Here is a 14,901-nt window from a genome sequence, read left to right as displayed (position 1 = left end):
CATCTTTTGAGGTAGTGAATTCCAGACTCTTAACACCTTCTTAGCACAACAAGTTTACCCTCTGCTCTCCTCTGAGGCTTTTTTGTTCAAATGCTTTAAATCTCTACTTCTGGTTATTGGCATTATAGAGTCTTCTTACCTGCGTTAACCAACTCTCCACCACTAAAATTTCCCTCAACTTGTTCTGTTCCAAACAAAAAGAACTCAAAACTACACAATTTATTCTCAAAGTAATTCGTCTTAATAATATTCTCAGAATTCTCTTATGATCTCGCAGGTAAAAATTACGAGCCTTATGTGATGGGATAACCAAAAATCTATGCTGTACAGTAGCGGTGGCCTAACCAGGATTTTATAATATCTTAGCAACTGTTCACACTGGCACAGAAGGCATAGGTTTAAGGCAAGAGGGGAATGATTTAATAGGAACCTAGAGGGGCAACCATTTCATATGGAGGGTGGTGGGTATATCGAAAGAGCTGCCAGAGGGTGTAATTGAAACAAATACAATAATAACATTCAAAATACATTTGGACAGGTACATGGATTTTAAAAAAGTGGGTCAAATGTGGATAAATGGGATTAGTTTAGATGGGGCATCTTGGTCAGCATGGTCGAGTTGGGCCAAAGCACCTATTTTCTTGCTCTCGGACTCTAAGTCGCAGGTGGACTGATGCATCACTAACATAATGAATCTGGTACTTGGCACTGCTGAACCTACTGTATTCAACCTTTCAGTCACAAAAACATCTGTTGACCATTAGCCCTTGCTTCCTGCACTGAACCAATTTGTGGTCCTACTTGCCACTTTTCCTTAAATTCCATGGGTTTTCTGATTACCCGGCCATGTGGAACCATATCAGAAAAGAACGTTGCTAAAATACATAAGGCTATATCAAATGCACTAACCTCTTTGTCATCATTAACAATAGTTAGCCAAGCAAGACCTTCCCTGACAAGTTCACACAAACAACCCTAGATTAATTTATATGTAAGAAGGAACTGCAGATGCTGGTTTACACCAAAGATAGACACAAAATGCTGGAGTAACACTGCGGGTCAGGCAACATCTCTGGCGAAAAGGAATAGGTGACGTTCGGGTCGAGACCCTTCATCAGACTAAAGGGACTCGACCCAAAGTGTCATCTATTCCTATTCGCCAGAGATACTGCCTGACCAGCAGAGTTACTCCAGCATTTTGTGTCTGACTAGATTAATTTATATCTTGTTTAATGATGGTCAACATATTTGCTCTTTTTTTCAATATTATTTTCTCCACAATCATCTTACACTGATACACTTAACAATCTACAGTCTACAAATTTACAATCCTTCAGCAACTGACCTTTAACCAGAGAGTCCTGCCTTAAGCTGGTCAGAGGCTCTACTGTTTTCTATCTTGTTTCCATTTAACAGCCCAACATACCTTTATTTATTCTGCCTCTGGCAAATTACACTCAGGGACATATACCTGATTTACAATCAAGCTTACGGAGTAAAAGTTCGCAATATTTGAGACATAATTTCTCCCAAATGCATCTGTCAATGACAACGATCTTGTCTCCAAGTTGTAAAGCATTGTGTGTCTATCATATTACTGAGCTTGTTCTTACTTTTGTAGCCAGTTTTTAAAGCGATTAGTCTTTTATCTCCTGTGCTTAATCTTTTTTAAATGCTTCTGGTCTTGGCAACACACATTAAATCTTGATCAGTATCTATGTTATTAAATTAATACTTACACAATTCACATTAAAAATTGAAAAGCATCGCCCCCCAAAAAAACGTAATTTATTCAATTTGATAATCTTAAACTGTGAAATACAGGTTGAACACCAATTTTTCAGCACCCTCGATTCCAGAGCCGTTCTGGATTATCCGTTTATCTGGACCAACAGAAGTCATGTGATAATGTTCGATTCCCGGTCAGGGAAGCCCATTCCTTCTCTCCTGAGATGGTGCCTGATAGGCTGAGTTACTCCAGCATTTTGTGAATAAATGCCTTCGATTTGTACCAGCATCTGCAGTTATTTTCTTACATATACCCCAGGCCCGTTATTGACACCCTTCCCAGGTCTCTAAAGCACCATGGAGTACCAGAAACTTAAATAAAACAAAAATAAAATGTAAACTGAATGTGAATGGAATGACCTGCCGACCCATGCCCGGATCCCACCATATCCCCGGCCGCTTGTAACCTTGTAAGAGTGCACCGCAAGGATCAGTGTTGGGACTATTGCTCTTGCTTTAATACATTAATGTTTTTGATATGAATATAGAAAGTATGAGTAATAAGCTCACGCATTACAAGAAAATTGGTGGCGGTATTGATAATGAGGAAGGTTGTCTTAAGCTAGAAAACAATATTCATGCATGCTCACCCAGGGCTTCTTTGTGCTCCTAATACCAGTAAACGAATTTGAGGTCAAGGGTCTCAATTCCACATCAAATGGCATTTTAATCAGCCATTCCTAGAGGTCAGTGGTGATGTTACATTCTCCCCCCCCCCCCCCCCCTACCCACCCACCCGAATGCAAAGGAGAGGGTGTGTAGGAAATTTGAGGATGCTACCATGTCTAAAAATTGTGACTGTGAGGAATGGTTTCATTAGCTCGTGGTTCTCTCCGGCTAGAGGTAGATTAAATGAAGCATTAAAGTTGAGGATCCTAGAGGAACCTATTTTCCTTAGCCGAGGGAGACAAAACCTCAGGCAAATCTAATGTAATTGGTAGAAAGGCTGAAAGGAAGACTAATAAATAAAGTCATCCAAGAGTTTTGAAACTCACTATCCAAAAAAAAGGGTGTTTGAAGCAGAAATCTGCAAAACATGAAAAAAATGCCGAGATGTGTACTTGACGAATGGTGGCACACAGGTCTGCAGAGAGATGCTGAAGGTGGGATTAGGATATGCAGCTCTTTTGTAACTAGCAAAGGTGGTGTTGGTCTCTGTTTTGTAAAGTTCCATATTTTGCATCAAAAAACTGATCCAATATTGGTCGAAATAAAAGGTTGACAGGACTCAAACAGATCAGTCTGAAGAAAGGTCCAGGCTTGATATGTTGTTTATCCATTTCCTCCACAGATGCTGTATGACCTATTCTCCAGCCTTTTGGTCAAAATTCCCCAACCGCCGCGGTTTGAATGTGTTGGCGGGGCTGCGCGGACCAATGGGCAGCCGGCGCGTCACCGCCCAACCAGCAACCCCGGGACACAGACCCTCACCCCCCCCTACACGTACCCAGAGGGACAGAGACCGGCAGCAAGACAGGGACAGGCAGCGGCAGCGGCACAGGGGTGAGAGACCGGGGTAGACTCTGTGGTGAGAGAGCACTTAGGGTTGCCAACTATCCTGTATTAGCCGGGACATCCTGTATTTTGGGCAAAATTTGTTTGTCCCATATGGGACCGCCACTGTCCCGTATTAGGCGCGTGGCCACTGTAGGCCCGGACAGTGTAGACTAACGGAGCTCGGGGTGAGTGTGTTCTGGGAGCGGGGCCGAGTGTGTTCGGGGAGTAGGGCCGAGTGTGTTCGGGGAGGGGGGTAGGGTTGCCAACTGTCCCGTATTAGCCAGGACATCCTATATTTTGGGCAAAATTTGTTTGTCCCGTACGTGACTGCCCTTGTCCCGTATTAGGCCCGTGGGCTGCTGTAGGCCCCGACACTGTAGGCCCGGACAGTGTAAGCTAATGGAGCTCGTTAACATTAACAGTTCAGGGAGCGTGGCCGAGTGTGTTCGTGGAGCATGGCCGAGTGTGTTCGGGGAGCGGGGCCGAGTGTGTTCGGGGAGCGGGGCCGAGTGTGTTCGGGGAGCGGGGCCGAGTGTGTTCGGGGAGCGGGGCCGAGTGTGTTCGGGGAGCGGGGCCGAGTGTGTTCGGGGAGCGGGGCCGAGTGTGTTCGGGGAGCGGGGCCGAGTGTGTTCGGGGAGCGGGGCCGAGTGTGTTCGGGGAGCGGGGCCGAGTGTGTTCGGGGAGCGGGGCCGAGTGTGTTCGTGGAGAATGGCCGAGTGTGTTCGGGGAGCGCGGCCTAGTGTGTTCGGGGAGCGGGGCCGAGTGTGTTCGGGGAGCGGGGCCGAGTGTGTTCGGGGAGCGGGGCCGAGTGTGTTCGGGGAGCGGGGCCGAGTGTGTTCGGGGAGCGGGGCCGAGTGTGTTCGGGGAGCGGGGCCGAGTGTGTTCGGGGAGCGGGGCCGAGTGTGTTCGGGGAGCGCGGCCGAGTGTGTTCGGGGAGCGGGACCGAGTGTGTTCGGTGAGCGGGGCCAAGTGTGTTCAGGGAGCGTGGCCGAGTGTGTTCGGGGAGCGGGGCCGATTGTGTTCGGGGAGCATGGCCGAGTATGTTCGCCGAACGGAGGTTGCAACCCGCCTCCCGGCCCGGACTGCCGTCATTGGTGGAGCGGGAGCACGTGACCGCTGGCTGGGTGGGTCACGTGGGGCGCGGGCGGTGATGTCACCTTGTCCCGTATTTAAGGCCCCTTTATTATAACATATGCTATGGGCCCCACACTAGCTTAATCCGGCCCTGTGTATGTTATATTGCACATGTGTCAATAGAAATGATTGCTTGCCTACAGCCGAGAACGTAGCAGTTGTGTTTCTTAGGAGACAATGGTATCTGATTACTGTGTGGAGGGTACATTAACTTTTTTTCCCCCCAAGACATCTTTCTTTCCACTTGCCAATTTCCAAGGTATCTTTTAAGTAATTCTCAAGTGTCCCATTGAAAACACATTATAACTAATTTGGCCCGCATAATACAAATAGTGTTCTCCAATTCATCAATCGCGTTATATCCAATTCATATTATGGAAAATAGTGTTATTATCATAATAATCTGTATAGCATTTACATGTTTTCCTTGTGACTTGAAGACATTGAGAGGAATAGATCGGGTAGATGCGCAGAATCTCTTGCCCAGAGTAGGGGAATCAAGGGCCAGAGGACATAGGTTCAAGGTGAAGGAGAAAAGGTTTACTAGAAATCTGAGGGGTAGCTTTTTCACACAAAGGGTGGTGGGTGTATGGAACAAGCTGCCAGAGGAGGTAGTTGAGGCTGGGACTATCCCAATGTTTAAGAAAGTTAGAAAGGTACATGGATATGACAGGTTTGGAGGGATATGGACCAAGCGCAGGCAGATGGGACTAGTGTAGCTGGAACATGTTGGCTGGTGTGGGCAAGTTGGGCTGAAGGGCCTGTTTCCACACTTTATGACTCCATGGTTTCCTCCCATATTGCAAAGGCATGCCGATTGGTTGGTTAACTGCCCACTGTAAATTGCTCCTAGTGTGTAAGCGAGTGGTAAAATCCAGGAGAAGTGCAAATGTAGGGGAGAATAAAATAGAATTGGTGCAGGATTAATGCGCACGCTTTGGGATCAGCTATTTATGTACTGTATGATGATGAAAAGCTATGAAACTATATTAAAATATCATATTTACCTTTGAGTTTGTCAAAATTCAAATATTGTCTGAAAAATTCATGACGTTGAGATATTTTCCAACTACAGATGATCAGATTGGCTATCTTCTAATGTACAATGAAAGCATTGGGGACATTACTCATGAAAAGCATTGAAATTCACAGTAAAAAAGGTTAATGATTCAATTTGATACACTCGCTAGTTCATTTTATATTTTGAAATGCAATAGATGAATTTTCAAGTAACAAGGAATGTATTATGGATAATGCAGAGGGTAGGTCCACACTAGGGAGCTTGAGAAATTCAGTGTGCCGTGTCAGACATAAAATAAAATTAGGACATTTTAGTCTGCATCTTCAGCCAGGGACTTCTGTAAACCAAGATAGATTATCTTACAATATTGCCCATCATAAAACCTCTCTAACGTTTTGCACTTTTAGAAGACATGGTTTCTTAGTTTATCTTTTCTACATCCTTGCTTTAAAAGACCTTTCATCCTTCAGTCCCTGCCTGCCTACTATTAGTTAATGTTGTCTTTTTGCACATCTTCTAACATTTTCTGAGGAAGGTCCAATTGAAGTACAGTTCTACAAAACCAACACATCGGCAATATGTTTCATGTGTGGTCAGAATTCCTGTACAACTTTATGCATCAATTCCAAAATAAACATTTTTGCACAAAGCATAACCTTGTTTCTTCTAGCCAGGCTCATTCCTGCTTCCAAACATTCCTGCTTCCACTGTACCTCAGCATACCTCCATTCATCCTTCTGATGTCTCTATTGAAGGCGATACAAATAGACTTGAAGCAGTCTGGGGGAGGCGATGAGGCACATGTTAAAGACAAATCTTTTTTTAAGAAAAGAACAACTTTGAGAAGATGGTGAAGATCAAGTCAAATAACAATAGTTCAATGATCATGAGCTAGGTTCAGCAGAGTTAGGGATATAGCAGAAGATACGAACCTGATAAAAAAAAGGCAGCTTTAAAAAAATGGACGATATTATTTCCTTAAGCTTCACGAAAAAGTAAATAAAGACATAACCTAAAAAAATTGGAAATCCAATATCAACTTATTCACTAAAATTGAGTGTATAAATAGTATTTTTTGACTGGCATAACTAAAATAAAAGCTTCTACTGTCTCAATCCTACTAAAATTAAAAACCCTTTCTTCCAGAAAAGGGTTGTAACAGGTTGTGAGCATATTCGCATTACTGATAAAGGTCTACTTTTAAAAAAGTTTCCCATGGTTTAAGTGTTACAATTCTCATTCACTTTGGACTGAGACACCAATATCTCTCCTCCCTGCAGAAAATCTCCTCTATCACAGGAATTGTTAAACTGCTGTGAAGTCTGTAAATGGTGGCTTGTCAACATGAGAGACTGAATGCCTTGAAAAGCAACCGATGAATTCTAAGAAAATAATTGTTTAATTTTCTTTGGACCATTTTGACCGTTCTTCGACCATTTGGGCAGTAAGCAGACAATATTTTAATATTGCTAGAACACACCACCTGTCACTTATTCCCCTCCCCCTCTCCATAAATAAATTAATATTTAAATGATTTGCACTTGCGTCCTGGGTTTTATCATACTGTCTGAATTGAATAATTTATCTTTAACAGATTGAGATAATTTACAATAATCTTGGGCATTGTTCTTATTGATAAGATGGAAAAAGTTCACTTTAAATGAATATATAGAAATGGCATCTGAAAAATAAAAGGATTACAGCTTTCATTATATTCAGTGACGACCATCCTAATTCACCTCTATTTTTAAAAAGGAGAAAGAATAAAGCCTTGTTCTTTCAATTTACGGACATATTTAAGAATTCTAACATTATTGCATGTCTTCAGTTTCAATTTTTCAGATTGATAACCTTTTTCAAAAAAACGACATACTATCAACTGAGATTTATAGTAACCAGGCCACAGTGACATTATTTCACAAAGAAGCAAAAATAAATATCTTTGAAATGCCTGAGTCTTTTCAAATAGTTACAAAATATAATGTTCTGCTAATCATTCAAGGAGATGAACAGATATTCATTCTACCATACAAAATAGAAGCTAATTGCAAAAGCATATATAAAGCACATATAACCTTTTCCAAATTAATACAGTAAATAAAAGTTCCTGTAAATATTTAGAGCAATTATTTTTTATTAGACTGACTAAATTACCCGCGTAAATATGTAACACAATTTACTGGAATTAAGAAGAAAACTAACCTTAGTCAGTCAATCCTTTAAAATCAAATGCTTTTCCATAATTTTATGGAGAAGTTGTCCTTTATTCAAACACTTTGTGTCTCTTTGACATTGTTTAATGATTCAACAATAAAAAATTCTCAAAACTATTGCAGGTTTATTATTTTCAGTAGCACATTATTGATACGATGCGCGAGGTTGGTAAAGCTGAGTATAGTTTGCAGATTGACAAAACGCTGTTTTAATATCTGGCTGGATTTGTTTTACTGCCTCAGCATTAATGAAAAGCAAAAGTACAATTCAAATTTATTAAAATGCTTGTCATGATGCAAAGAGTATGTTTGAAGAAGCAAAAATAGTATGCACACACAAACACACATAACTATCCTCACTGGGGAGCTCAGGAAACACTTCACATTGGTCAAAGTATGTTGGCATAAACAATGCCTTCAGGCAAGCAAAGACGGCTCAATGTGTTGATATCTGAAATTGCAGTTGTATGTGATAACATAATTGAAGTACAGTAAAAGGTTTTTTAGTTTTCATTACTGCTTTCATTTTTTCAGTTATTACACTGATCTATACCATAAACATTTTCTTCTATGGAGTATTTAGCAGGTTTAAAAATAGATTATATGTTTACAGTATTCTTTTACCATTTCCATCGATTAAAATCAATGCTGCAAATACGAGCCAGCTTTATATGTTACACAACTGAAAACAGCCCAGGAAAGTCGTTGTAAGCGAAAGCTAAGGAATCCAGTTTAGTTCTGGAATGCTCACATGTAAACTAGATGGGTTGATAATAAATGGCCAATAGTCTCAAAATCTTCAATCTCAAAACTATTATTTGACTGCTCAAGGCTTATTGGTTTTACATACCAGAAGTCAGCATGATTATTATTGTTATTAGTTCATTATTGTCAAGTGCACTTGGCACTTAGACCTTTGAACCGCTTTAAAGATTTTGGTAAAGATTTAACATCCAGGAAGAAAATTGTTCATGTAGAAAATGTAGCGAATCCTTGTAGCAATAAATCTCTACACTGTACATCACTGCTGCAAATACTTAAACACAAAGAGCTGTGGTGTGCAACATGTCAAGAAAAATATTGCAGTCAATAAAACATATTATTAGGGAACCAGTTAATCACATCGTTTGTGTTGCGACTTCACTTTCCACGTATTATCAATTTCTTCTTCGTCCGTGGGGATAAATAAAAATGTGCATAAAATGTCAATGTTATTTTTACAAATCTACACATTAAAAATCCCTTGCAAAAGCATCACACGTAATACGAATGTTAAATATACTTTAAATTCTGGAGACAAGACCACATAGCAACTTAAAATAGACATTGCATGTTTGGTTATTTATGGCATTTTTTCAAATAAGTTATCATTTGAAAGAAAATATCCGACACAGTGAAACCATAAAGATCGAGTTGCATAGAATAAATAAGAGGGGGGAAACTTTGCTTCAATGAGACACTACCACCTAAAAAAATATAAAGGTTTCTTTAAAAACTGCACTATTTCTAAAAATTCTCTTTTGACGTTGCGTTCACATGCACTGAATTCGGTTGAGTATCTTAGACCTGGTGTGATACGCTGCAAATTAATATCAAACTTGTTATCAGATAACATCTTTGTGACCAGCAAGTGATAAATCGGTCCGAAATACAATAAGAAAACAATGCATGCAATTGTTTCATTTAGATTTTTTTTAAATTACGATTTACATTGATTCGTTTGTACTGGATACAACGTGACTTGACTGCCTGGTGATATCTCAATCTTAATGACATTAACCAGACTTTCTCGAAATACAATTTCCTAGTTAGCAAAGACATGCGATAATCGTAGACTAATTAATTTAGAAAACACAGAAGGCTACACCTTTTATAGTCATCTGAAAATCAAACGTGGACAACTTGCAGCCAGTTTAAATAGTGCCAATGTTAGTTATTAAGCCTTACTGTTTTATACTTTAAATCTGTTACATGCCACTTACCCAATTGACAGCAAACCTCGTGAATGAATTGGAGCAAAGTCCAGCAAATGCAACAAGCCTGGAGCATTTTTATTGCCATTGTCATTCGTCAATTGTATTTTATTTTTTGTCTTCTTCGCGGCAATTGGCATTTAAGGTGATTTCTGGAGAGTGGGTGAAAAGGCGCCAAGCTTATAGCCGCTGCTGGGGGCTGAGTTTTTTTTGTTTCCCCGGGTGGCAGCACCGACAGCCTGCTCCAGCACTCCGGCTCTCTGCTTGTGTTGCAGCTTGTGTTGCAGGATTCCCCGGGCGCTGGCGGTCCGAGGAGTGGGAGCGGGGGAGGAGTCAATGGGCAGGGGGACAGCGGCCGCGCGCCGCCCAGCACCCGGGGCTCAGAGGTGCGCGTGAACCAGGGAGCGCGCACTCGCGAGGTGGCGTCTCAGGCGTGATCCCGGGAAGCTCAGGACCCCCTGCGTGCACCTTTTATTTCTAGTGTTACCCATTTTTTTTTTTCTGAGCACCTGGTTCATAAATGCCTTTAAAAATATATATGCACAGAGACTTCATTCCTTCAGCCTTGGGATTCAGTTGATCACCGTCCAAATTGGTTGCCTTAGTCAGGACTTTTTGCGGCGGATTATCATCAGGTACAACATCGCTCCCTTCTGAAGATTGCAAAGCGATGTCTTCTAACGAAGAGAGCACAGCGCCACAGCTTGGACATCCTGAACAGCAATGCACGGAATAAATATCGGGCAGACTTTTGGCTCCGATTAAAGAGATAGTAACTCGCTTGCCTGGGGCAACAATTGCTCAGTTCCCAGTCCCCACAAGCAAATACATTGAAAAGGAAAGTGTTTATAACCCTGCTATAAAGCCACCCTGAGACCTCCAAAACATGCCTCATTTTTCATGCTTTCCCAGTTCGATGCTTTCTGTTCACGATGAAATAGTCCACTGCAAGTTTTTGTAATCTTGTTTTGAACTTCAACGTTATATATTCCAAATATTAAGATTTCATGGAATCCTTTCTCTACAAAGCAAAGCTATCAGCTGCTGTGCTCTCTTCACCTTGCCTTCCCTGCCCCCACTCCTTTTAATCCTCCTTGCAAACTCCACCGGCACACTTCTGCAGCATTCCTCTGTCTATCTCAATCCTCATTTGATTTATTCACTCCCTGAAGCACACCATTGGATCTTTAGACTTCCAACTGAAGATTCTGATCACCCAATTATAATTATCAGCCCCTTGATCCTGGAATCATTCGTATCATAAATAATTTACAACCTTAGCCTCACAAACAGTCTCAAACCTCATTTTTATTTGTGAAAGTTTTTGAAAATTCTTGTCACCTGATAAACACTCTTTTGCTGATCTGGGTTCCTATACTCCACCCCTGCCATTCCTTCCACTATGACTAGACATAAAGTTCTTGTAGGAATACAATGATTACTGCCTAATCAATCCAATGGCTTCTAGGCGTACATCATTGACATCTCCAATTTATTATCTCCATGCTACCTTTAATAGTTATCCACAAACATTTGCACACAATAACTCCTGGGGTTGAATCTATTTTGTTGCAATGGCATGTATCTGGTTATTAAAACTTCAAGCCCAAGGGGAATACATTTATACCATGCAATTTTTTTTTCACAAAGATTAGATCACAAATGTCAAGAACTAGTCAAAAAATAGATATTACCAAGTGTAATTAAAAGTTTTAAAACAGGCAAATTTTTAAAGTGAATATTAAAGGAAGGTGAATCGGTAAGGGGTTTAAGAAAGGGAAATCCAAATACAAAGATTTGCGAACCTAAAGATACAAATCCCAAATCAGGGAATTAAGGATTTTCCAGATGCCCAAAAAGCCAAGGTTGGATTAAGTACACAGTTGTTTGTCACCGAAGTAGAAAAACTATGAACGATTTGAATACAAGTTGTTAATGTTGATCTACTACTATGGGTTAGGTGAATTTTAGTCATAGAGTGATATAGTGTGGAAACAGGCCCTTTGGCCCATCTTGCCCACACGGGCCAACATGTCCCAGCTATACTTGTCCCACCTGTCCACATTTGGCCCATATCCCTCCAAACCTGTCCTATCCATGTACTTGTCTAACTGTTTCTTAAACATTGGGATAGTTCCTGCCTCAACTACCTCCTCTGGCAGCTTGTTCCATACACCCACCACCCTTCAGACAATAATATATTCTAGTCTTGTCTTGTTGATTTGGAATGTTTTTTTCCCCCTTTCTTTAGACTTTATAGATCAGTGCGGAAAACAGGCCCTTCGGCCCGTTGAGTCCATGACGACCAGCGATCACCCCGTACACCAACGCTATCCAACACACCAGGGACAATTTTTTACAACTTATTGAAGCCAATTAACTGACAAACCTGTACTTCTTTGGTGTGTGGAGGGAAACTGGAGCATCTGGAGAAAACCCACGTGGTCACAGGGAGAACTCCTTAAAGACAGCACCAGAAATCAGGATCAAAACTGGGGGTTCTGACTTTTTTTCCCCGATTTATTAAAAGTTCAGTGACCAGATACTTTAACACTTTTCCTGCTGCCCACATATGCTGCTTGATGTACAGAGTATTTGTACCATTTTCTGTTTTTAGTTTAAGAAATGTCAGGGAAAATGAAAGAATGGAACTGCTGTGGCAGCTTACAAAGGGGGTTAAGGAAAGAGCATTCATGTCGCAGCGCTGTTTCCACCAATCTTTCCACCACCACGCGCAAGAAGCACAAGAAGCACAAAGCGCCATTGTATGCAGATGCCAAGAAGTGTGTTCAGCTCTGGCTGAACAATTTCTAATCTTGTGATGTGGACTTGATAAGAAGAAGCTTAAAGGAAGGAATGGGTAAATATATATACACAAAACAAATTGTATCAGAATGGCCTGAGACAATATGGCTTTCTACCATGAAAAATTGCGTAAAGGATTGATCAATATCGCAGATGTTTGAAAGTGCAAATTAATATTTAGGTCAGGTACATCACAGCAGTGATTATTCCTTTTATATTTTTACAACCAAATGCTCATGCTAATGCAATATGTTGCTGGTTAGATGTTAAAGTGACCCAGCTCAATGGCATGGAAGCAGTGTTGCTGTTGCACAGCATCAGACACCTGGGTTTGATCTTGACAACGGGTGCTGTCGGTATGGAGTTTGTATGTTCTCCCTGTGACCATGTGGGCTTCTCTGGGTGCTCTGGTTTCCTCCCACATTCCAAAGGCGTGCAGGTTTGTAAGTTATTTGGCTTCTGTACATTTTCCCTAATGTGTAGGATAGAACTAGTGTATGGGTGATCACTGGTCGATACGGGCTTGTTGGACTGAAGGGCCTGTTTACACGCTGCATCACTAAACTAAAGAGATAATCAACCTTTTCTTTCAATTGCGAGAGTTCGGCATGTTATGTAGTTTGAAAAAATGACTAGCACTTACTGATGGTATGTGATGACTCTCATAAAGCTTATAACACACTGCTTTATCCTTAATATTAGAGTACTGATTTCTTACCAAGAGTTGGCTGGAAATGAAGCGGGGAAATTGGCTGGCCATATTAAACTACTTTTTAAACAAAATTCCACCAAGATTCATCATCTGATGAGCATAAACTCAATATTCTCAACGTGGCACTTTTGTATTTTGCATCCATTATACTGAAGTATACAAGTTGCACCATTCAGAAATGTTACACTTAGTCTTAAAGTTTGCAATCTACTTTTCTCCAGGAATTTACAAAATGATAACAAAATACTGTGGGGCATCTCAGGATACTGTAGTTCCACACAATGCCCCTTGTGGAGGTGCTGTCATGTTAAATAGAACAGATTAAGGTCAGATGCAATGGTTTCAAACTGGGAAATAATTACATGTTTTAAACAGTGCATGAAAAACAGTTACACATTTAAAAAAATCAAAGGCATTTGTGATTACTTGGATAAATTCATGACATAAATTTAGACAAATGGGTTTTACAGAGATGAAGTAGCCAGATGACCAAGTGTGGGAACAAAATAGTGCATTGTATTTGGCATCTTGTAAAAACAGATATAATGGATAAGGTACTAACATAAGGTAGGGTGCAGCCACAGGAGCTTGCAGTAGTGTTTTACACACATAATAATTGATTCAAGCATGTGCAGTTTCGCGTGTCTAATAATGGTTGACATTAGGTTGTAGTGAGTAAGGTAATTGGCTCAGATGATCAGGCTGTAGAATCATTTGGGTGGAAATAAGGACAAACAAGGGCCAAGAAACACTGGTGCATATAATCTATGCCCCCAACTGTATTTTGGGGTAGACTATCAATGAAGAAATGGCTGGAAAGGAGAATGTGTAGGGCACATGTACTGAAGATTATCCAATATTCTTGAGGATGAAATTATGATATGCATACGAGATTAGTTCCTCAGGCAATATCCTGTTGACTCAACCAGATCTGATTTTATGTAATGAAGCAAGGTTAATTGGTAATTTCATAATTAATGATTCTCTGCAAAAAAACTGATCAGAATAATGATAGAGTTCTCACTGTCATGCTGAATGTGAAGTTCCAAGTTTAAAATTAGGAGTCTATGCGTTAGAAGCATCTTGATCAGAAAGCCAGATTAGTTCGTAGATTGGGTAGTTAGAGTTAAATGTATAATAGTAAATAGGTAGTAGTTATAAATGAGATCATTCCACTGAGTTTTTGAGGAAAGGGATACATCTGTGGCCAAAAAATAGGGAAGGCTACAAGTTGAATGAAAAAGTTCATTAAATTAAACCAATTTATGAAGTCAGAAAGTCATGGAGTTATTCAGCAGTGAAAAAGCCTCTTCAATCTTAAACTTGCCAGAGCTGATCAAGATGTTTATCTAAACTAATCCCATTTGCCTTTGTTTTACCCATATCCCTCTCAAGTTTTTCTTTCCACGTACCTGTCCAAATGCTTTTTTATTGTTGTATTGATATACCCACCTCTAGCACAATCCATATGCCCAACACTCTCTGTGTAGAAAAATTACCCCTCAGGTCAGTTTAAATCTCACTCCTCTTTCCTTAAACCTATGGCCTTTAGGTTTGGACTCCCCCACCCAGGGAAAAGGACTGCATCCATTCACCTTGGACCTGTGCCATCTATGTCCCTCATGTTTTGCATACCTCTATAAAGTCACCCCTCATTCTCAAATGCTCCAGGGAAAAAAAAGTCCCAGCCTTATAACTCAAACACTCCAGTCCACCTAACCTCCTTGTGGATCTTTTCTGCGCACTTGAGCTTTTTAG

At 40.7% G+C, this 14,901-nt stretch overlaps 1 protein-coding gene across 1 annotated transcript in view; it reads right to left on the bottom strand.

The window, feature by feature from the left end:
* The window catches only part of vwde (von Willebrand factor D and EGF domains), a 141,401-nt gene extending 131,353 nt beyond the window's left edge, over positions 1 to 10,048 (bottom strand). The window contains exon 1 of the mRNA XM_078422030.1: positions 9,636 to 10,048. Within this exon, the coding sequence (XP_078278156.1) occupies positions 9,636 to 9,720 (85 nt within the window). The 5' untranslated portion in view covers positions 9,721 to 10,048. The remainder of the gene's footprint in view (positions 1 to 9,635) is intronic.
* Positions 10,049 to 14,901: the final 4,853 nt, after the last annotated feature.

This window comes from Rhinoraja longicauda, chromosome 2, assembly GCF_053455715.1.
Source record: "Rhinoraja longicauda isolate Sanriku21f chromosome 2, sRhiLon1.1, whole genome shotgun sequence".
In the NCBI taxonomy this organism is placed as follows: Eukaryota; Metazoa; Chordata; class Chondrichthyes; order Rajiformes; family Arhynchobatidae; genus Rhinoraja; species Rhinoraja longicauda.
This window is presented reverse-complemented; position numbering and strand designations above follow the sequence as displayed.